Source organism: Sebastes umbrosus, chromosome 8 (genome assembly GCF_015220745.1).
Source record: "Sebastes umbrosus isolate fSebUmb1 chromosome 8, fSebUmb1.pri, whole genome shotgun sequence".
NCBI lineage: Eukaryota > Metazoa > Chordata > Actinopteri > Perciformes > Sebastidae > Sebastes > Sebastes umbrosus.
Window position 1 is genome coordinate 21,830,475 of NC_051276.1, and position 23,795 is coordinate 21,854,269.

The following is a 23,795-nucleotide window of genomic DNA, read 5'->3' on the forward strand; positions in this document are numbered from 1 at the left end:
AGAGTTTATCTTCTTTGTCTGTATATTCAGGGATCTGATTGTGAGCTGCAGTGTGGTCGTGGAGCCGTCGTCGTGCTCTTCAAGGTGGCCAATGATGCTTTGAAAAACAAGCAGATCTTCATAACAGATGAGGAGAAAAACCGAGCTCTGACCACAAAGACGGCCTTTGTCGGTGCTCCAATATGCCGTGACTGTCTGACAAATTTGTTGGAGATGATAAGGAGGTTTAAAACAGCCCTGATCTTTTCACATGGGAACACTCGTAAACTTCCTCGGGTAGTGTAACTGGATCCCTCATGTTACGGCACCAGTAGAGCAGCTGCCTTTCTTCTCCCATCAGCAGATACACTGCTGCTTCTCCGATGGTTAACATCGATTGTGTGGCTGCGAACAGTGTGTGTGTGTGTGTGTGTGAGAGAGAGAGATGGAAACAGGGGGAAGATAGGCAGACGGAGAGAGAAGAGAGAGAATTTTCCAGTGTTGTTATCTGTGGGATAAAGATATAAAGTAGTGGGACAGTTTACTTCAGATTAAAGTGATTAGAGAACAGTATGACAAGGACATGGGCTGAGAGGGCCGTTCATTGTGCGCTTCAGATAAACAACCTGCTCGCGGACAAGGGCGAAAACTAAACACATCAGGGACATCAACCTTTCAACACAAAGTGTACGTGTCCTGAGGCATGCTGGTTTGGAATAAAGCTCTGCACTGTCTGCCTCTCAATATGATGAGTGTTGTTTTCCTGTCATTACTTACTGTGTGCAGACATACACGTTTGAAATACAGTATTTACCTTCATATAAACAGTAGAATAAATAAAACTTACTAGATGATTACTTGGATCACTGTGAACAATACGAGGTCAACGGGGGCATGAAAAAATTTAAGTATGTATGCATTTAAACCTGTACTTTTAATGCAATGTTGATGTGATATTCATATTCAAAACTGTTACTTTAAAGAAATTTTACCTTTTTTTTTATTTCTTTTTTTGGGCCCGCCACCACCCCCCTCTTCAGAGGACTGAATTTACTTTGTTTTCATTCTTTTTCAAATTTATCGCCAATGAAGGAAAAGAAAAATGACGATACTAATAATAATCATAATCTTAGTCAAACCATATTACTTAAAAAAAAAAAAAGCAGGGGTGAATAAGCTGGCCACCGTAACGACATATAAACAATTACAACAACAACGACACAATACGTTCAAGGGTAGACATGGACACATACACCGATCAGCCATAACATTATGACAGCATGGGCACCCTGACCGGTCTGCAGCTACGCAGCCCCATACGCAACAAACTGGGATTCACTGTGTGTTCTGACACCTTTCTATCAGAACCAGCATTAACTTTTTTTTTCATCAATTTGAGCTACAGTAGCTCTTCTATTGGATCAGACAACACGGGCCAGCCTTCGCTCCCCACGTGCATCAATGAGCCTCGGGTCTGACCCTGTCGCCGGTTCACCGGTTTTCCTTCCTTGGACCCCTTTTGGTAGGTCCTGACCACTGCAGACCGGGAACATCCCACAAGAGCTGCATTTTTGGAGATGCTCTGACCCAGTTGTCTAGCCATCATAATTTGGCCCTTGTCAAAGTCACTCACATCCTTACGCTTGCCCATTTTTCTGCTTCCAACACAAAGTTCATAGTTCAAAATGTTATATATGATAGGGCCTACTACTGTTAAATGACATCTTCAACTGATTATCAATTATAACTATACAACTGCCTTCCTCAGTGTAGCCTCACAAGACTTAACCAGAAAAGAGACAAAACAACTACTACTACTAAAACTATTACAATTACACAAAAATGATCGACAAAAATGCCCAAAACCCCAAATTGCTCCCGAAGGCTGTGCCATCGGTGTGTGAATGAGTGATTAGATCAGATCCTGATGGGCAGGTGGCACCTTGTTTCTGCCATCAGTGTATGAATGTGTGTGTGAATGGGTGAATGCTGACATGTCGATCAGAAGACTATAGAAAAGCTCTATGCAAGTCCATTTACCATTTGAAACTTCTTTTAGAATCAAAAGTAGAGGAAAACATCATCAAAGTAGACACCTTACCATGTAAACCAGTGGTCTCAAACTCAATTTACCTGGGGGCTGCTGGAGGCAGAGTCTGGGTGAGGCTGGGCCGCATCAGGTATTCCACAAAAAAAGCTTTGTTAAAAAAAAAACAATCTTCTCAAACGTCATTATTAACAGTTCTTTAACTTGAATGGGTTCTTCTGAACATGAACTGTCCTGAACATGAATGGAACATTGAAGAACATGAACGGTTCTTCTGAACATGGCCTCTATTGCGTCTCCCACTTTTCCTGAAATTGTCTGTGCTCGTCACCAACCTTTCTCTTCACTGCAGGCTTTGAAAAAGACATGATTGGGGCTGTGTGACAAGATATATATTCATTCCACCTGGTGTCACTCCGCAATAAAGTTGTGCCTGCTGTGTTTGTGTTGCTCTGCAATTACACCACCAAACCGCTAGTTGGCGGCGGCGTCTCTATGAGTTCCTTCTTCTTCTTGTACTCCAAACAGAAACTGAGCGCAGTTGGAGCTAATAACTGTTGAACCACAGAACTTTTACTGACATTACTGCAACGCCGAGAAGAGACAATATATCTGAGTGGATTTGTGTGAACAAACATTGAACAGATGGAGGCAGAGAGAAGTAGAACTTGGTCCTGGCCGCTCAGCGTCGCTGAGAGACTGGACCAATCACAGCTGTTGCGGTCTGCGTCGCCGCGACGTGTAGTTCCATGTCTGGAGAGGTGACGTCAGGCTACGGCGTCGATTCAACGCAGAAGTATAAATCAAGCTTTAATCAAGCTTATGCGATGTTACACGGGCCGCCATAGTTGTTGTGAAATGTTTCTCTGCTTGCATCAAGCCCGGCTGATTGCCCGCCCCCGGGAGCCACATACCCCGCTGTGATTGGTGGGTTCGTTCAGCTCGGGCTTGCGCAACAAAGGGACCTTCCAACGGCAAACTGCCATTCACATAGAACTCGCGGGCCGAGGGCGCCTGGTTAGCTCAGTTGGTAGAGCGGGCGCCCATGTAACAAGACTTGGTCCTGACCGCGGCGGCCCGGGTTCGAATCCGGCCTGTGGCCCTTTCCGCATCCGCTCTCTCTCTCCCCCCTTTCCAAGACTCTATCCACTGTGCTGTCAATAAAAATGAAAAAATGCCCCCCAAAAAAAAACTTGCGGGCCGCACTGACATTAAACTTTCATATCAAGGTGGGGGCCACAAAATATCGTCTTGCGGGCCGCAATTGGCCCGCGGGCCGCGAGTTTGAGACCCCTGATGTAAACAATATAAACTCCACATGTGGCTGCAGCCACAAACACACATATTACAGCAAAGGAGAGACTGCACAGTTTTTACCATATTTCTATGGTTTTTGCACACCATGTGCGCACAAGCAATAAACGTTGAGTTTCTTAGCAAAGAAGTGGTTGTGGATGTTCTCATCTGTCTGAATGGCTCCCTGAAAGTCTGCAAGTCTGGATCACTGGGAAGTCCTCCTCAGTCTGCTGCTTGTGTGCACATGCTCGCATTAAATCAGTCATTCATTAAGAAAGATGCAACATTTATGTGACATATATGACCCTTAATTTGATTGTATGCTCTGGCCCATGAACGCAAACTTTTACAACCTATCATTTCCTGTGTCACCTCTCAGAGCTTTATAATTTATAGCTGGACCAATCACAGAGCTGAACGCGTAACGTTTTCTTCCTAGCAACAGAGACAGCAAAATTCTGATTGGTCCATAAAGAGGCTCATTCATTCAACCCTTCACATTCCAACACAAACAGAAAAGGCAGGGTTTATTTCCTGATAATTTTAGGCAATAACTTATGCTTAATTATCTGACTACTACTATTTGTTGTGCTGTTGGTGATGTATGAATTATTAAATTATTTTTAAGCTTAATTGTTTTTATTCCACTTGCGTATTTTTTTTAATAAATATTAGTTTCCAGTAATCAACAGTGAGAGAGGATAATTCAGTAGTTGTATGAGCTCATAATTCATATTCATCATCTATTTTGGTCTTGTCTCCATTCTTGTATTTATTTATTTATTTATTCATTTATTTATTTATTTAGCAAGATGCCAGTACATGTATTTCCCAATAGTTCAATTTACTATTTTTGACAGCTTAGTGTGCAATTGTCACAGCCTAATTTTGAAATAATTTTCATGATATTGCCAACAGGGCACTGGTTCCCAGCCTGGGGGACCCAAACCGACCCCACCAGGGGTCACCAAAGCTTCACGGGGGGTTGCGAAGCCTTCTATATTTTAAGGGGTGCAAGAAAACTTTACTTTTTTAATATACAGCCTATATCTCAGCATTTCATTAATTTATGTGAATGATTGTTGAAAATACAAAAAATACAGAGAATTTTACTAAAAGCTCCTAAAAATAACAGAAAAACTCCTCTCTGATTCAATATTCACAGGTTAAAAGTCCATGTAGAATAAAAGAAAAAATGCTAATTTGTTTGTATTTTTATTTTTCAATCATTTTAAATCCAAGTTCAAGACTTGCTGGTGGTTCTGCAGACATGTGCACAGACTGGAAACAAAAATAAGAGCATTGCCAACAATGCTGGACTGATTATGACATCAGCATATGGATCCAAACACAGTGGCATCACATATCAGCATCATCTCTGCCTCCGAGGATCATGTGTCTGTAATGACAACCTGTAAATGATACTATACCGCCCTCTACTGGAGCTGTATTACTCCTGCAGGATACGTACTGTACTTTAAAGGGTTGGTTCACACAAATAGACATATTTTCTCACTTACTAGTATTTAGCTATTGTTGGAGAAATTAATTATTTTGGATTCTTCTCTTATGCCCGTATTGAGTCGAGATCCTGTCACCCTGTGTGTCTCCACCAATGCTCACCGGCCTCTCAATATTCCAAACCGTTGAATTTACTTCACCCGTGCACGGTATCAGATGAGTCTCTGTTGGTGAGGAGAAACAGGGGTATTTAGGATCCCGGACGAGCCCCCAAATGTTGGAGAAATTATTTAATAAGTCTGGTCATTCAGTTGAGAAGCAATTACTATTTATTAAGCAAATGCATTTGGGTCCATACAGCAGAAAAGTCAGTGTACAAAGACAGAGAGCTCCCTCACTACATCATTCTTTATAATCTTGGTTCATCCTTCCCTCCCCTTTGTGACCCAAACCGTATCTTGATTTAGCCTTCACTCCCCTTTGTGACCTACACCTTCCACCCTGCCTCTAAGTGGAAGATTCATTAAAAGAGTTACTGGTGATTATAATGTTTTGAAAGAGTGCGGATGCGAATATGATAACAAATATATCTAAACTAGGACAGTCTCTACTTTCCCAAAACATTCGGATAAATCTGAGTACACAAATGCTAATATAAAGGGAAATGGTATTTTCTCTCACACTATGTAGATAGTTTTGGTTTTGAGACATTGGTCCCTGTGATGTCTGCATCCACCCCAGTACAATTGAGGTGAATGGATTTGAGAAACAGTTTTTTCCCCCAGGCCATCAGACTCTTAAACAGATAAATCATACAACACTCTCTCCCTCACAAAAAGTGCAATAAACAATTGCAATACATCAATCAATGCAATATGTGCAATATAAAATAAAAAAAAAATGCCTTTGCAATATTTTTATAGTATGCAACCTCTACTGCTCCCATATATATATATATATATACATATATATATATATATGCTTCTATAGTTACCATATACCAAGTATTTCCTTTATTATTATACTGTATATTATTTGTAAGTACACTATTATTTTTATTTTTATTTTTTTATTTTTTTTTGCTACTTAACTTACTGTTTTCTTAATGGAGCTTCCCAGCAAAAAGTATTTCACACGATTATACTTGTATAACCGGTGTGACAATAAACATCTTGAATCTTGAATCTGTTGGCTTGTGGTGCTCTCAGCACTGAAAAATTATGTTTAAAGAATTCGCTTCTCTTTCCCATAGGTGTACCAGACAATATCAACACTAAATCCTGTAAAACACAAAGTAAATCATTTCCTCCTCAAAAGAAATTACGTTTATGGGTCATATTTTCCTGATTATTTGTGTTCGATGTGAACCTTTTATCATTTGTCACAAACCGGCTCAATGAAGGTGACAAGGAGAGGAGTTAAAGTGACAATTAAGAGTTTTAATTAAGGATTAAAAAAAAAAACATACCTATTTTCAAAAGATGTGCACAAGCTGTGAAGAGTAATTGCATCAGGAGGAATGTATGAATGAGTGACTAAATGTGTGCGTGGCCTTGGTGGAGGCCTAAACAGGTGCCGCAAGTTAGTCAGTACAGACAGAAAGGGAGGAGTTACAATTACATTCATGTTGAAGGTTTTCACTCTTATGAAATTTGTAGCACTGATCCCAACTGTCACTCGTTTGTAATACAGACTCATTTATCTCAACAGCAGTTAGATGAAGTGTTGTCTCATTTGTCTTGTTCAGGTAGAAATGTTATATTTTAGTTGCACTGGAAAGGTGGTCAATTCAAACTAAAGCCCCATTAACTTGTATTTTTATGCTGTAAGAATAAAAACAAAATCTTCCCCGGCATCTAAAAGAGAGTGACTGAGACAGGACATAGAGTTATCAAAGCCGATACTGATTTAGTTCAGAGACAAAAACACACAAAAAACACAGCATTCCTCACTTGCATGTTTATTCAGCTCCAGTGTTACATACTGTAGCAGCGTTATCACAATCATTTCATGTTTGCATGGTCATACTTCCACGCATTCCTGTTGTGGAGATGGCGCTCTGTCAAAAATCATCCCAACTCCCATTTCAATCATTTGTGCGTACTTAGCTTAAAACTATTTACATTATGGAAATCCCCACATAGAATATCAGCTCTCGTCTCTCCTTTAAAATGTAAGCATCTACTAGAAACACCACTTTGACACGTTAAAGGTACTTGGACACAGGTGTTCAGGTGTTGCAACACAGTTCTGGGAATTACCCTCACACCTCAAAGGAATGATTGACTGGAAGTATAATGCAAGTAATCAAAAACTGACTGGCTTCATTTCACTTTCGTTTATCGTATGATTCAAAGTCAGAGGAGTGGAGTTGGATCCAATGGAAAAAAAGAACTGACACAATGTGGGCAACATTATGATTACAAATAGATTAGAATAAAACATCATGAATCTATGCTAATTAAGCCACTTTTAAATTTCAAGCAGAGAAAACATCTTATCCATTCATGTGCGATCCATATCACTTGTGCAACTTTATTCAAAACAAGTAGTTTATATAGTCTAAAAAGACTGATCAGTCAATAAAAAGTAGGTCACCATGTAATTTTCATATAGAAAACCTTCACTTTTAACTGCTTTTTCTCAAGTACTTTAGTAGTAAACTTTTTGAAGGGGAAGATGAAAACGCTGAGGCGGAAAAGTTTTCCGACACATACAGAAAATAATTCCGGGGCAGAAAGGTGGCATGAAAATTCACAGCAGGCAGGCAAATAGCATCGTAATTACAGGTTAAGATGCATAGAATACAATGCATGTCTTTGGTATATTAACAATTACCCTACTGTACAAGCACAATGCATCTGATGCTGAAAGGGTTTTTGTGAGACCACTGGAATCTGACGAACTCTCTGAACTTTACCAAAGGAATGAAAAACTCCATAATTAAAAACAAATAAATCTTGCTGGATTACATCAATATCTGGAGGAATGTCTTCACTACCGAATGGAAAATAGTCAAGAGGTTGGCGAGAGCAGTGAGCACACAGGAAATGTGAAACTACAAACTAAAACAGGATGCTTGATAGATAACCAGCTGATTTGATCAGGCTTTTACTGTCTGGACTCATAGTAACAAAGAGTGCACTCAGTTTAAAAACAAATCAGACAAAAGTTAGGATGTGGATCACAGAAAGTCTGCACTTTAAGTTTCAGTCTATACCCTGAAAATATCTTATATACAATCTACAACTTTTAGGTTCAATATGACACGTAAACAAAACAGGCCACTCAAAAGCTAAACATCACACCAGTGCAAATGCACGTGAAGGTTGAGACATGGCCACCACCCCAGGTAACAGCCTTATTTGATCCACCTTTGGACCTGCATAATAACGTTTCTCAGGAATAGTCACCCTCAAAATACATATTCATGTTTTTGAATACATATAAACAAGCTGCCTTCTTTCTGCAACAGACATGATTCTTTAAATGAGACTATTATGGTGCATGATTCAGGAGCATCGTTTGCTTTAAAAAGGCATATAAGTGAACCATTACGGCCTACACGTCGTGATACTGAGAGAGAAAAAGGGTCTCTCAGGGGGAAAACATGGTGTTGTGCGCTTAAAACAAAAACAAAAAACTGTAACAAAAAAATAAAATTGCTGCAGACTGGCATTTGACTATTTGATGCAGAGATAATAATTGAAAAAAAAAAAAAAAGTTTATCAAGTTCAGCTTTGACCAGTTATGAGATAAAGAGCCACTATAAAATGTAATCTTATAACAGAATAGTACACTTCTTTGCTGGAACTTGGACCAAAGAAAAATGAAATATAGAAATAGAAGACTTTCACTATCAAAAACCAGAGGGGCAAAAGAGAAAAAGAGGTAAAGCAGCGTTTAATATTTTATGAGGCACTTGGAAAGCGCAACTCTTCCGTTCGCCGTGGAGTGAAAATGAGGAATGTGTTGTAATGTTTTTTTTATTTTATATAAATACACAATGAAATAAACAAACAAAAAAGCATTGTGTTTCTTCCGCATCCGTAAAATACAAGCCTCTGAAAGCTAATAAAATAAATAAAAAGTTCCAATATTAAGAGCTATAAACATCATTCAAGACAACTTAATCATACGGTCTCCACGTGTAGAAAAAGAGAGTTTGGAGAGTTGATGTGTTTGTGGATTGGAGGAGGAGGAGGAGGAGGAAGAAGATGACTCTTCCATGTGCGTATCTGTCCTTTTAAGAACCTCTGTTGCATAATCCTGGTTGTGCAACGTCATCTTAACTTGAAAAAAAGATTCAGGTAAGTGAAAGATAAGGAGAGCCACTCTGTGCCACTCCTTCGCCACGCCGACTTCCCTGTGAGACAATAACTTCCTCAAACAGCACCCAGTGAGCTCACACAGCTTCAGGTTGGCGTCTTCTTCCATCAGTTCCAGTCTAGGTGTGGTTTGCTCCGACATACTTTCCATTACATCGGTCCAGGTCGTGCTTCCTGTTCCAGGTGCTGCTTTGTCAGGAAGTACTTGAAGAACTCGTACACAGACCAAGCAATGGCAGTGGACGGCATCTGGTATATAACCCGAGCTCGGGCCCCTTTGAAGAAGGCCGCCAGACCACCGAGCCGGTACACCGTCCTGAAGGCGTTAGCCATTCCCGACAAGTGGCCGCTGATTTTCATGGAGTTGAGCGCTACATTCTCTTGTGTGTTGAGCAGAGTTTTGCACACGTCGAGCGGAGTGGTTATTGCTGCGGAAATGGCTCCTGCCGCTGCTCCCGACACTATGTGGCTGCCGGGGTGGTAATGTCTGTGGGGGTTTAACTGTTCCTGCATCAGCTCGTAGATGATGAAGTGAACCGCCTGGAAGGGGATGTTCATGGTCAGCTGTGTGCTGTAGCTGCGGTAGAAGGCTCCTACACCCTCAGTACGTGTCACTGTTTGAAGACAGTCCAAAAGCCCTCGATATGGCGAGTTGTACATTTGCATCCTCTGCTTTATCACTGAGCCACGGAAAGACACAAGTATGCGTGTTAGCGTGATTTATCACATACACTTTATATGCATTCTATACAAGTTTATACATTGCAATTTAAGACAAAAATATCTCAAATAACATGGCAAGAACAGGCTTTTAAAAGACAGTTATGGTATTTGTTTGGCCAAAAAAAAAGTTTTATTAGAAAAATAACTACTATTTTATGTTTTTAATGTGTTAACATGCAAGCTATTAATGATCATCATTATACCTGACAAGTGTGTGAAACAAGAAGAGATGAAAGAACAAAACTTGATTCTACAGGTGGACAAAAAGATGATTTCAAGGATTATGGCAATTTAAATCCAAATCAATCATTTCATTAATTAAGAAAGAATTGCGGGATCACATATCTCAGGAAAATCCATCTTGTCAGGCTTCAAGTAATGTGTTTGTGTCTGGCAAACCAGAGCACGGACCAATCAACTGTGAGGCGACACGGAGAGGCGACTGTTTGTTCTTGACAACAATGGCAGCTCCGAACTGGAGAGTATTTATATATATATATATTTTCTCTTCTCCTGACTGGCTTTAGCAAGAGTTTGATTGACAGATAATTCATCCAATCAGTGCCTGCCCTGTGTAACAAACCATCTGGGCCAGCGGGTCAGGTTAGAAATCTTAAAAGACAGGTCACAAATATATAGTTTTATTTCTAAACAAGTCTAGATCATTTTCTAAAACAATGTAGTTTTTAGCTAACTTTACTCAGACAGGAGTAAATAGTTCATTTGCTGAGGACTATTTTCAGCTGCGGATTAATCCACATTTGGTGTATAAGTGAGTGCTGCAGCAGGACGTTGTATGTGGGATTGACTCAAAATAAACTACAGTGTGCATGTACATTGTAATGAGGGAACAGTCTTCCAGTGCAATGATGTGGCTCATTGATGTTTTTGATTTGGAATAAGGTCTATGGGTTATTGGATACACAGATAATACTTGTTAGTAGGATCAATTCATTGTTGGTTTTGCTCTTTGTTGACAATAGGGAAATCATAGAATATCATCAACTTTATCTTTTTAAAGGGCAAGGATGAAACCTTTTTTTTCTTACCTTCAGCTGGGTTCATGACTGCATCGTGGAGAACAGTGGCCACACTACCTGCCACGCCTGTAAAAACATAAACAGATCTAAATTAATGACTGTATATAAAATAATTTTAACATCAAATTAATTTGTTACACATATAAGCCTTATTTTAGTAGAGGTCGGGGTGAATTACCAGCTTTTTCATGCTGTTTAAATCCTAAAAAGTGGTCTGTACCATTTGGAATATGACTCTATCCATTCCAGTGTGAACAGGCTATATGGCATTAACATATCCTATTAACTTATCCTATTAACTTATCCTAACTACACTCTTCCAGGCCTTGTTACGCAATTAGTGTGAAAGAAATTAGTATGACAATCAGGTGATTTGTGTTGACACGTGGGAACACGTACCATTGGCTAAATGGCTGTTGCCTCCGCTCTGAATGACGTCACTCAGTGAGCATTTGACCCGTTCATAGCAGGCAAAGTAGAGAGCATGCGCAGGTCCCGCTCCCATCATGGTGATGTTGAGGCCCCTCAGCGGTCTGAGCATCCCCTCTGTCTGGATGATCCTTTTCAGAGCCTGATACACACTCCTGTACTGTGCATTTGGGTCTGGCTGCAGGCTCTGCATCCTGGTCTGAAAAAATAAAGACAGATATTTAAACCTTCGTTTATCATTTGCTGAGGTCCTAAAGCTCTGCATGAATGTGACTCTGAGAGGCTTTAAAGTGGACACCTGCTGTAGGCCAAATGATTGATGTATTGCTCCCTGTAATGCTGTCACATTGTTCTGACAGTAAGTGTGTACTTGGCAGCAGACTGAGTGATGTGTGTCTCTCCCAGGGCTGGTGTGGGAGGCTGTGGCAGCTCTTTGTTTTACTCAACCATGCCAAGATATCTGGACACCACAAAGCATGTTTTTATTTGCGAAGAGATCTGGAGATAGGCCACGTCTATCTTCCTCAGCACGTTTCCATGTGTTTCCTCCTTCCTTTGGCTTAACAATAAAATATCAATTACATTTCCGTTTGATACAGATTTGGGCACACAGAACTTGGTAGCACGGATTACGTTTCAAGTTTGTGTGACTGAATTTATGCCCTACAAATCACATTGTTCTGTTAAAGGCACAGGCAAAAGTGATTAAACTGGTTTGCTCTAGAGATCGTCTGAAAGGTAAATTATGCTGGATACAAAGCAACCCAGACAGTTCAAACTGTATCCTCAGGCTGTGCTCTTTTTTAGTGATAACTTTCTGAATGTCTGATGATAAAAGACATCTCCTGCACTTAAGACTCCAAATAGGTACTTTGTCTTTAGTAACCAAAAGCATATAAGTTTATAGAAATAAACAGATGGTTAAGTTATAGTAAATAGGGGTGTAAATCGCAATCACATGATACAATATTATATTGATTGTTACGGCAACGATACGATATTTGCCGATATCACAAAGTCTGCCACAATACGATTTCGATTTCAATTCAGGGGCCTGCGCTCGATATGAGACGATATCATACGCCCATTTAACACAATCAGATCACATTTATATTAACTCACAAAAAGCAACTAAAGTATGATTTGACAATTTTATTACTGAGCTCTGTACGAAGAAAGGACCGCTTGGACAGAAATGGTGACACAGACGTGCCATGGGAATTTCAAAATAAAGCTGTTTCTTAAAGATGACAATATGTATTGATGTTTTCACTTTGCATCGATGATATTGGATCATTGATCATTGAATCGATGCATCGATCCAGATCACTGTATCGTTACACACCTAATAGTAAACATCTAAAATGTGGTTAATGTTAGGGAAATATTATGGTTGTGGTTTTAAAAAAGCAAACACTATTTGTTGGTCGGCAAGAGGATGTGAAAACTGGCATGTTTCTTCCTGCATTGACAAGCTAATTGTTCAACCACAAAATTAATATTTGCCCATTTAAATATCATTTCCAGTCTTTTAACTCCTAAAACAATCTTGGCCTTAAAAATCAGGTGGGTTATAAAGGTATCTGTGAGTGTCCAATGAAAAAAAATCTTATTTTTGTAATGACTGTTGGCGGAAAAACTAACAAAAAAAGTAGCATTAAAGAACAAGAACAAGCATACAGATTAAATCATCATTAGGCTCTCAACAGAATCTGTTGCGTTTATTTATGATTTATTTGCAAATAAACATTTCAAACATTTTTCTACAGTACTCATAATGTAGCTAATAATAGCACTAAATTAAAGATAAGCATTGTCTGCATAAAGAGGTTGTTAATATCACTGTCCAACTGTGGTGACAAAACCATTTAAGCATACAAAAAAAATGACACCGTGTCACATCTCCAGCATCTCCTGTCTCTGTGGCGGTTTACTAATCGACACTGCAGAAGAGCAACAGCCCACACACACCCTTCAATGCGCCAGGCTGATTTCCAAATGTGCACACCACCGATAAGATCCCCCTCCTCGCATTAGCACAGGCTACTCCCTGAGTCCTCGCTCTATCTCTGTCTTTACTGGGAGGTTGAAACATTCAGGTTGAAAGATGTTCGGTGGAGATTGTTACCAATTCATCACTTCATCAAACACAGACAGGGAAATAAATGAATAATTAAAATTTTGAATAAATTCAAAACCGGGTCAACTCCAGACACGCAGTGATCAATCTGAATGAGCGCCTACAGCTGGAAGGTGCTTGTGTAAACTTAGAAACCTCAAGAGGAAATGGTGCTGGTATGTGTAATAGAGGCACATGGGTTCATTTGGAAAGACTATGACACTGAAACAAAGAGGATATAACGTTATTTTTTTTTCTGTGCCCACATCAAGATTACTGTTAGGGCAGCATGCCAAATTATTAAAACAACACCACATTGTTAGAAAACAATAGCTGAGCAGAAGAGGAGGATTGCAGGGGGCAAAGTTCACACTTGAACCAACAGTTTGCACGATTTACTTTGCTGACGCAAGCCAATTTTTAACAAGCTTAAAAACTAGCCAATCATTTAATTCAGTTACCGAACATGAACTTCAACAAAAGGCTTTAACCTCAAGATGATTTCCTAAACACCGGTCATTCAAGGTGCTGAAGCGAATTTCTCTGTTTATGAACTTGTGTGATCCCCGCCAAGTATTTGTATTACAGAGGCTGGTCCAACAATTGGAAATTTAAAATTATCTGTAGGTTATACCTCTGTGACAGCCACCGTATTTGACTACAGAATATCAGTTCACTAATTGCTGTTATGAATGGATGTATAAATATGAAGGAACCAGTTTTGAAGTTCTCTTGTTTCAAGAAGAGAGACCTCAGGCATTAGGCCTGCAACTCAAGATTATTTACACTAGTTGATTATTCTGCAGATTATTTTCTTGATTAATCATTTAGTCTGATACGTCAAAATAGGATCATTCAAATTTCCGAGAGCCCAAGGTGAGGTCTTCAAATGTCTCGTTTTGTTTGACCAACAGTCCAAAAGCCAAAGATATTCAGTTAGCAGTGATTAAAAAACTGAAAAAAGCAGCAAATCTTCACATTTGAGAAGCTGTAACTAGCAAATATTTGCAGATTCATTTTCTTCTGATCGACCAATTGAATTATCGAGCATGAGTTTTAGCTTTACTGTGTATTGTATTGCGCTCCAACAAGAACAGAAAAACCCCCATCACTCATACTGTACATTTTCTAAACCGGCTTTTGTTTATTATTTTATACATAACACAGTTACATCCTTTTTTGTTATAACTATGATTTATTCTTCATTCTATACATCCATTAATTTACATATACTGTATATATATTTATCTGTATCTTTGCTACTGTTTGTTAGATACTAAACTGCATTTTGTTGTACTGATACTTTCTGGGAGCAATGACAATCTTATCTACAACAAATGTATTTAATATTGATCATATTAGTGAATAGATTGAGACAAATTTAAATACAGATTAAATCTTGCAATCGTGGACATTTCTACAGGGATATAGTTAACTTTCCTTTATTGCGCATCTACAGTATGAGTGGCCACAGAAGAAGTACACTGCACTACAGAGTTTAGCAACATGGTATAAAAGTTATTGTTTGCCCTTTTAGATCAGAGGTAACGTTGAGATATTGTATATCTAAAGTCGTAGCATTATGAGAATTAACTCAATATTATAAAGTAATAATTTTAGAACTTTTTTTCTTTTTTTCTCGTAAAGTTATGACTTCATTCTCGCAATATTACGACTTTTTTCTCGTAAAGTTATGACTTTATTCTCGTAAACTTCTGACTTTATTCTTTTAATATTACGACTTTTTTTTCTCGTAAAGTTATGACTTTTTTTCTTGTAATATTACTACATTTTTCTCGCAAAGTTATGACTTTTATTCTTGTATTATTACGACTTTTTTCTCGTAAAGGTATGACTTTATTCTCGTAACATTACGACTTTTTTTCTCGTAAAGTTATGACTTTATTCTCATAAAGTTATGACTTTATTCCCGTAACATTATGACTTTTTTCTCGTAATATTACGACTTTATTCTGTAAATCTCAGATATTTTTTCCCTCAATGTGACCCTTATTCTCCTATGTTAGCAAAGTTAACCCGAGAAAGATGAGAAAATAGCACAACTGTTACTACTTCCTCAGCTTAGCTAACACATTTTTACACTGATTTTAACCCATGCTATCCTGCTCAAATAGTTTGTTCAGTTGAAGCAAAGCAAGCAGGCTAAATTAACTAGGCAGTTTGACATATTTTACAGCAAACCCAGGTACTTGACCTTCACTTACCCTATGTAATAGTAATAGGGGCAAGTATTTCATGAAAAAAAAAACAACAACCTGAAACTGAGAGAAACCCCCTGGGGTAGCATCAGGATAACATAGAAACTTGTGTAAACACAGTACACTAACATCTCAGATGTTTTTCCTCTCAATGTGGCCCTAATACTCTGTAGTGCATTTGCACTTTGGCCCTCACTGCATTAGACTTATATACTATATACTTAGACTATAAGCTGTGTTACCTTCATCACAATGCTCAAATGTTTTGCAGCTCTAGACCGATTTTTTATTTATTTGCCTAAAATGTATTTTCTTTTGATAGTAAAGGTTGCTGACCCCTGGTCTAGTTGTATATTTCAAGGCAGTTTGACATATTTTACAGCAAAGCCAGGTACTTGACCTTCACTTACCCTATAGTAATAGTAATAGGGGCAAGTCTGGGTAGCTAATTTCATGAAGAAAAACAACTCAGACTGAGAGAAACCCCCTGAGGTAGCATTAGAATAACATGGAAACTTGTGTAAACTATGATTTAAATGAGGAGAACTTTAACTCTAACCTTGCTATATAATGTGACAGGGGGGGTAAATTAAGATGACACTGGAGGTTGCTATGTTAGCAAAGTTAACCGTTACACCGAGAAAGAAGCGAAAATAGCACAACTGTTTACTACTTAGCTCTTTTTCTGTTTCAACTTTTTCTCGTAAAGTTGACTTTATTCTTGTAATATTACGACTTTTTCCTCGTAAAGTTATGACCTTATTCTCGTAATATTACGACTTTTTTCTCATAAAATTATGACTTTATTCTCGTAATATTACGACTTTTTTCTCATAAAATTATGACTTTATTCTCGTAATATTACGACTTTTCTCGTAAAATTATGACCTTATTCTCGTAATATTACGACTTTTTTCTCGTAAAATTATGACTTTATTCTCGTAATATTACGACTTTTCTCGTAAAATTATGACCTTATTCTCGTAATATTACGACTTTTTTCTCATAAAATTATGACTTTATTCTCGTAACATTACGATTTTTTTTCTCAGAAAGTTATGACTTTATTCTCATAAAGTCATTACTTTATTCTCGTTATATTACGACTTTTTTTCTCGTAAAGTTCTGACTTTATTCTCGTAATATTACGACTTTTTTCTCGTAAAGTTCTGACTTTATTCTCGTAATACTACGACTTTTTTCTCATACAATTATGACTTTATTCTCGTAACATTACGATTTTTTTTCTCATAAAGTTATGACTTTATTCTCATAAAGTCCTGACTTTATTCTCGTAATATTACGACTTTTTTCTCATACAATTATGACTTTATTCTCGTAACATTACGATTTGTTTTCTCATAAAGTTATGACTTTATTCTCGTAACATTACGATTTTTTTTCTCAGAAAGTAATGACTTTATTCTCATAAAGTCATTACTTTATTCTCGTTATATTACGACTTTTTTTCTCGTAAAGTTCTGACTTTATTCTCGTAACATTACGATTTGTTTTCTCATAAAGTTATGACTTTATTCTCATAAAGTCCTGACTTTATTCTCGTAATATTATGACTTTTTTTCTGTAAATCTCAGATGTTTTTTCCCTCAATGTGGCCCTAATACTCTGTAATACATTTGCACTTTGGCCCCTCACTGCATTAGACTTATATACTATATACTTAGACTATAAGCTGTGTTACTTTCATCACAATGCTCCAAACAGATTTTTATTTTTTATTTATTTTGCCTTAAATGGCTCTTTTGATAGTAAAGGTTGCTGACCCCTGCTCTAGTGACATATGTTACAGCAAAGCCAGGTACTTGACCTTCACTTACCCTATAGTAATAGTAATAGGGGCAAGTCTGGGTAACTAATTTCATGAAGAAAAACAACTCAGACTGAGAGAAACCCCCTGAGGTAGCATTAGAATAACATGGAAACTTGTGTAAACACAGTAAACTATGATTTAAATGAGCAGAACTTTAACTCTAACCTTGCTATATAATGTGACAGGGACTACTTAGCTCAGCTTAGCTTACACATGTTTATACAGATTTTAACCCATGCTATCCTGCTCAACTAGTTTGCTCAGTTTGAAGCAAAGCAAGCTGGCTAAATGCGCTAACACTGAGAGGCTAACTAAGGATGGGCAGCTTCAACATGTGTACAGCTAACGTTGGTTAGCAACCGAGAGCAGGCTAACAGTTAGCTCTGTTGCTAGGTAGTGAAATGGAGCAACACATGTGCTGCTAAACTACCTGTCTGTGTTGTGTGTTGTGTTGTGTGTTACCTTGACAGAGTCCACCGGGTACATCACGGTGTGCTCCAGGATGCCAGCCACTGCTCCGGCTGTCATGTGGGTCATCACGGAGACATGAGGTGGCAGACTCTCGTAGTAGTCGCCGTCACCTTCACTCTCATCGTCCTCTTTGCTTTTCACCTGCGACATCTCCACCAGTGTTGCCGCCACAGCAGGGTCCGAGCTCAACTCCATGCGTGGAGAGCTGCTCTCTCCTCCACGTCTGTCTTCTCTCTCTACAAGATAACACCCAGAAGAGGCGTCGTCCTCGGCGGCGTGGATAACCACAACATCATCGCTGCTTCACTTACTGGAGTTTAGTGATGTGTCGGTCGAGAACGAGCCGGTTCATTGAGCCGGCTCTTTTAAGTGAACAATAAGAGCCGGCTCCCTTTTTTCTTTAATTAAAGGGACTGTTTGTAACTTTCAGAAATGCTTGTTAACAGTGACACTTGTGGCCGTTAAGTCAACGAAAGTCAGTGTCAGGCTCGCGCTTGTGCTCGCTCTACATAGACATGAACGAGCATCGCTCAAAACAGTGAGGCGACAGACGTCAGCTAAAAGCACAATATCACTCTATATTTCAGCTGCTTGGCAGTTATGTTAGCAGACCAGACTAAGGTCTCTCCATGAATCACTGCTGATCCTAGTGTTGGCTTTTCCTGCTCAGCGTAGGCTTCAGCAGCGGGGCTCCTCAACGAGTTACATTATCGCCTCCCGACCGCAGCCGGCAGTCGAAGACACCGGCACCCGGTCGGTAACGAGACGATAACGTAACTCGTTGAGGAGCCCCGTCACTTCACAAGACACGGAATACCTCTGTTGGTCTGGAGGAGCTGCAGCATTTATTTCTGCACAAACGTCCACTCTACATTCACTAGATATTCTCAGAGCTAAACTAACTCTTCTGCAGTGTGTAGTGAGCGCGCGTTCACGTCTAGAGGTGGAGCGAGACAGCGAGGACGGGCGCGCTGTCTGAGTGAAGGAGAGCAGGCAGCGGAGACGAGGCTCCGGCCACACGCGAGCGCGCATATGCGAACGCGCATATGTGCCGACCCGCTACATTTATACGCTTAAAAAGTTACAAACAGTCCCTTTAATGGAGCAGTTTGGTTGAACTCATTTTCACTGGATTTTACAGTATGTCACATACTGTACATCTAAATGTTGCTCAAAACAGTGAGGCGACACACGTCAGCTAAAACCACAATATCACTCTATATTTCAACTGCTTGGCAGTAATGTTAGCTGACCAGACGAAGGTCTCTCCATGAATCAATGCTGATCCTGGTGTTGACTTTTCCTGCAAAAAAATGTTATTGTCTCCGACTGCGCCCGCAGGGAGACACCGGTGCCCGGTCATTTATTTCTGCAGAAATGTCCACTGTACATTCACTAGATATTCTCAGAGCTAAACTTAGTTTTCTGCAGTGTGTAGTGTGCACGCATAAACATGTAGAGGTGGAGCCTTTAATTAATTCAAGGCAGAATGATAGGATGATCTTCTCCGCGCCACGGGCACTCCATGCACTGACTGTGACTGAATGTTGTGTTAATGACGTCCGTGCGACCAATCAGGTGATGACAGACAAGGATCATACCATCAAGCAGGGAGGGGTGGAGGTGCGGGGCGCGCTGACGGTCTACAGGTACAGAGCAGGAGGAGGGAGAGGAGGAGAGAGAGAGAGAGGAGTGTGATTCGCGAATAGCAGACAAGATGAATGACAGTCGGAAATGAAGCAGCATGTAAAATTATGATTTTCTGGAAATTATAAGGTTTAGTATAATTATATTGAATAATTTAAGTGATATATGTGCACACATACTAATCATAGGTCAAAACAGTTAAGCTAAATTTGGCTGAATTATAAAAGGCAGAAGTGGTAAAAACGAAGAGCCGTTTGGGAGCCGAAAGAGCCGGCTCTTCTTGGTGAGCTGAGCCAAATGATCTGGCTCACTAAAAAGAGCCGGAATTCCCATCACTACTGGAGTTCCAGCGCCCAGTGTGTGACGTCCGCAAGCTGAGGGGGCGTGGCTCCAGAGGGGATGTGGGCCAATCACGTCTCGGTATTCAACAATTAGGGCGGGCTCTCGGTTTGGCGCGACCAATGAAAAGTTCTCGTGGTGGATTCCTTCTGACACTTCACTGCTCTGCTCTGCTGTGCATCCCTGCTGCTTGTCTGCTTGTTTTTGAATGGGTTTGACTTAAATTGTAATCGCAGTAGTACTGCTGGAATAGATAAAGTAGGTTTGGTCTCCTTATCAGGCAACATCTGCTTGTTATTATTAATATAGAGAAATCGTACAACCCTTCTTTTTCATCTTCAGCTTGTAGTATCCTTTTTTTTTTTGTTTTTTCATGGTTTATTTAATAGGAACCAATACAATGTACATAGACATCTTAAAAACAGCTATCTGATGCCAGTATCATAGTGCTTATAGGGGATGCTAAATGCAACATCTATCCCTAGAAGGGCTTTTTGTGAAAATAAGAGATTAAAACAGGAATGGGTACAAGAAAAATAAATAAATACAATAAAGCACACATTTAAAAACATTACATGTAAAAACTAGACATGAGTACAGGTTTGTCGCTGAATTAAACAGGATTTGGTTTCTCTCTTAAAGGTGGTAAAGTTTGCAGCAGATTCCAAGACTTCGCTCCTTTCACAGAAAAAGCTGTCTGAGCAAAAGATGTTCTGCAGAATTGAACTTTACAATTGCCACTTGAAGCTGCTCTGGTGGATCTGATACAGCTCTGTAGTCTCATGATGTATTTGCAGAAAGGAAGAGGAGCAAGTCCGTTCAAGTATTTAAACACAAGCTTTACATAATGAAAATCAATACATCTTGTATTTACTCAAAATGCGGCAATGATGATACCTTATTTGCTTTTTGTCCAAGATCTTCAGGGCCCTATTGTAAAGACACTCTATGGATTTTACTACAGACTGGTTGGCCTGGGACCAGGCAGCCAAACCATAGGACAGATGTGATGTGTGTGTTGTACCAGTGGTGGAAGAAATATTCAGATTCAGACGCTATTTATAATATGTAGCGTTAAAAACCTACTACAGTATTAAAATACTCTATTACACAAGTAAGAATAGAGAAGTATTAACAGCGAACATTACTTACATTATGCAGAAAGGTCTATTCCAGAAAGTCAAATTAATATTATAATGGATTGTTATTAATGATTCATTAACATGTTATCATCAATTTAATGTTGTAGTAAAATAAAAAGTGGCGAAAGCTTAAAATGTATAGGCTAAATTAAGTTAAATTATTGTTTTATTGATTATTTCTAAACATTCACTTGGACTCGATGAGGAACAGAGTAGATTTTGGTGGCCAGAGGTCAAAGGTCAAGGTCACGGTCAATGTAACCTCACGCAACACATTTTTGGCCATAACTCAATAATTAGGATAAATTTCATACAAATTTCTAAAAAGATTAAATAATGAAGTGATGACATTTTGTATAAACATGGATGTAAACTGCAAATTGACTACTTGGCGGAAGCAAACAACCGCGTAATGCTAGCCTTTTCGTTTGTTTGCTAAGGTGCTAAATACGGGATTGGGAGCATTTCTATTCCCTCTCAACGGCTCTCAACATCGCACTGGCGAGTCAGCGGCTCGCAGCTAATGGTGCTAACGGTGATAACTAGTGCAACTAGAAGTGCTGATATAGATAACAGTGTTTACCTGAGGGGGAACCAGAGGGTGGGTGCTACGTTCCCGTGACGACGCCGTTGGTTGGGATGGCGCTATCAGCTTTAACCGCCATATGAGAGAGAGCAACATAATTTTCTGCTCAGGTAGACATTACTCTATTATATCTGGATGCTCTGGATATTGAATTTAGCACCTTTAAGTTTTGTGCAATATTGAAACATATCAAGTTTTAAATCAATGGAAAAAATGTTTAACTGCTACTGTGATAGTACTGGTAAGTTGTTCCAGTGTTTTTGGTCTTTTGGAGTGAAGAATTATCAAACAATTTGTAGGACAATTGATTGGAGATAATTCTTTTAAAAAGACACAAGAACCAAAGGGGCTCTCTGACACCACTTGGTGTTACAATAAAAGATCTTAAGTTAAAAAATAACGTGAGCTTACACAATAACCTCACACCAACCTCTCACTTGTAACTTTCTTAAATTTGAGCAAACAGATCTGCAATCATCAACAGTCATATGAAATAGCCTATAGTAGAGTGGATACAGATGCCTCTCAACAAAGGGCTGCAACACACCTATGCTTCAGTTTCAGCTCCTGAATAAGAAGTATGACGTATACTTGTACATGAGTGGATGCTACCTCACAGGTTCAAATGCATTACTTATTAGATTAAATTAGCTCAGGAAGCCTGTTAGAAACTAATCATCTAATCATCACATTTTTTCTCATTACATCTCTTATTATTAATAATTTATACTATGTTTGTTTTTTTGGCTGTGTCGTCCTGTCTCTTGTTGCCGGCCAGAAGTTTAAATTTCACCCTGATATCCAACTGGATGCCAGTTTGTGTTTAGGATATCGGCTGATTCGACTGAACATACTAAAGATTCAGTGGCTTCCTGTCAATCCACTCTCCTTTTTGACACTACAAAAACAGAGATCTGAACCTTTTGTTCCTTCCAATTTTGTGAACAATCTCTTGATCAAAATATTTGATTTGTAAATTATATTATTCTATTAAAGAAAGAAACAAATTGTCTTTACAGCGAATGAGTTGGACTGGATCTATTAACTATCCTGTGTGTCACTCACCATTGGCTGAAACCTAAGCTCGAAACACAAAGCCCACTGCGGTGTCTCTGTGGGTGTGTCAGCGTAGCAGCGTGACGAATGACTCAGCATTATAGGAGCCTGGTGTCTTAAAGAGCCACTTGTTCGAGCGGTGTTGTAACAGCGAGCATTCACATGTTCAAAACGGAAACTTACAGTCAGAAAAAGTCCCCTTTTAATGGTGGAGAAGCATAGTAGTATAGTGACCACCAGCACTTTATCATACACACTATTTGACACATTTAATGAGTGAATTGTTACAACTATCTTCTTTACCGTTAACTACAAGGCTCAATATCTACAATGTGACCTTTAATCGGACCATGTATTCAGTCTAAATGATTGTGATTCAGATGTACAGCAGAACAATCAAGTTGTTAACCAAATGCTTTGTATCAGGGTCAGCGCCAGCCCTTTTGGTGCCCAAGGCGAAATTTTCATTTTCATTTTCATAAATAACTGTATTTATGAAAATAAAAATAAACAATTGGTCCCTGATATTGGTTGGCTTGAAATTGTTTAGTCAGTTTCACTTCAATTTTCACTTTTATTAACAAATAAGTGTGTGGCCAGGCAGATGAAAATGTGCGATAAAGAGAGTTACATTTAATATTTTGTTGTTCAATACAGGTCATTTTGGTAGAATATGACAATAGAATAGAAATAATTTTCTTTTACTCTTGTACGGCACTTTGAGGCGGACCTTTTGCTGAAGTCTGGTAGTTGCTTTCAGTCCAAAATGGCAGAAGTGTAGCTTTGCTGCTGAGCGCTGATGATGCAATGGAACATTTGACTCACTTCCTGGCTTATATGGCTTATGCTTTACGCCGGCCCTGCTTTGTATTATAAGAACTGTGAACATGTTTACAATGAAAGTGCCAATCTTTAAGTGCAATAATATGTTGATTTATGAAAGATATATGACTGTGGACTTTGTAATGATTTAAGGTTATTAAGGCTACTAATACCACCTATTGGACACCGAACACGATGGTCTAGTGTGTCCCACATGCAGCATGCATCAAGTATTAACTCTTCTCTTCTTACTCTTCTCA

The 23,795-nt window shown here is 39.0% G+C and overlaps 1 protein-coding gene and 1 long non-coding RNA gene across 2 annotated transcripts; one reads left to right on the forward strand and one right to left on the reverse strand.

The window, feature by feature from the left end:
- Positions 1–6,727: 6,727 nt before the first annotated feature.
- Positions 6,728–18,284, reverse strand: slc25a37 (solute carrier family 25 member 37). The gene is made up of 4 exons (XM_037778657.1): positions 17,935–18,284; positions 11,274–11,502; positions 10,884–10,940; positions 6,728–9,791 (listed from the first exon to the last, which is right to left on the reverse strand). Exons 1-4 carry the CDS (start codon positions 18,136–18,138, stop codon positions 9,262–9,264), a joined length of 1,020 nt encoding a protein of 339 aa, XP_037634585.1. The 5' UTR covers positions 18,139–18,284; the 3' UTR covers positions 6,728–9,261.
- LOC119493406 lies at positions 11,026–23,515 on the forward strand. The gene is made up of 3 exons (XR_005207962.1): positions 11,026–11,037; positions 11,224–11,229; positions 23,384–23,515. It is a non-coding gene; the product is annotated as an uncharacterized LOC119493406 (long non-coding RNA).
- Positions 23,516–23,795: the final 280 nt, after the last annotated feature.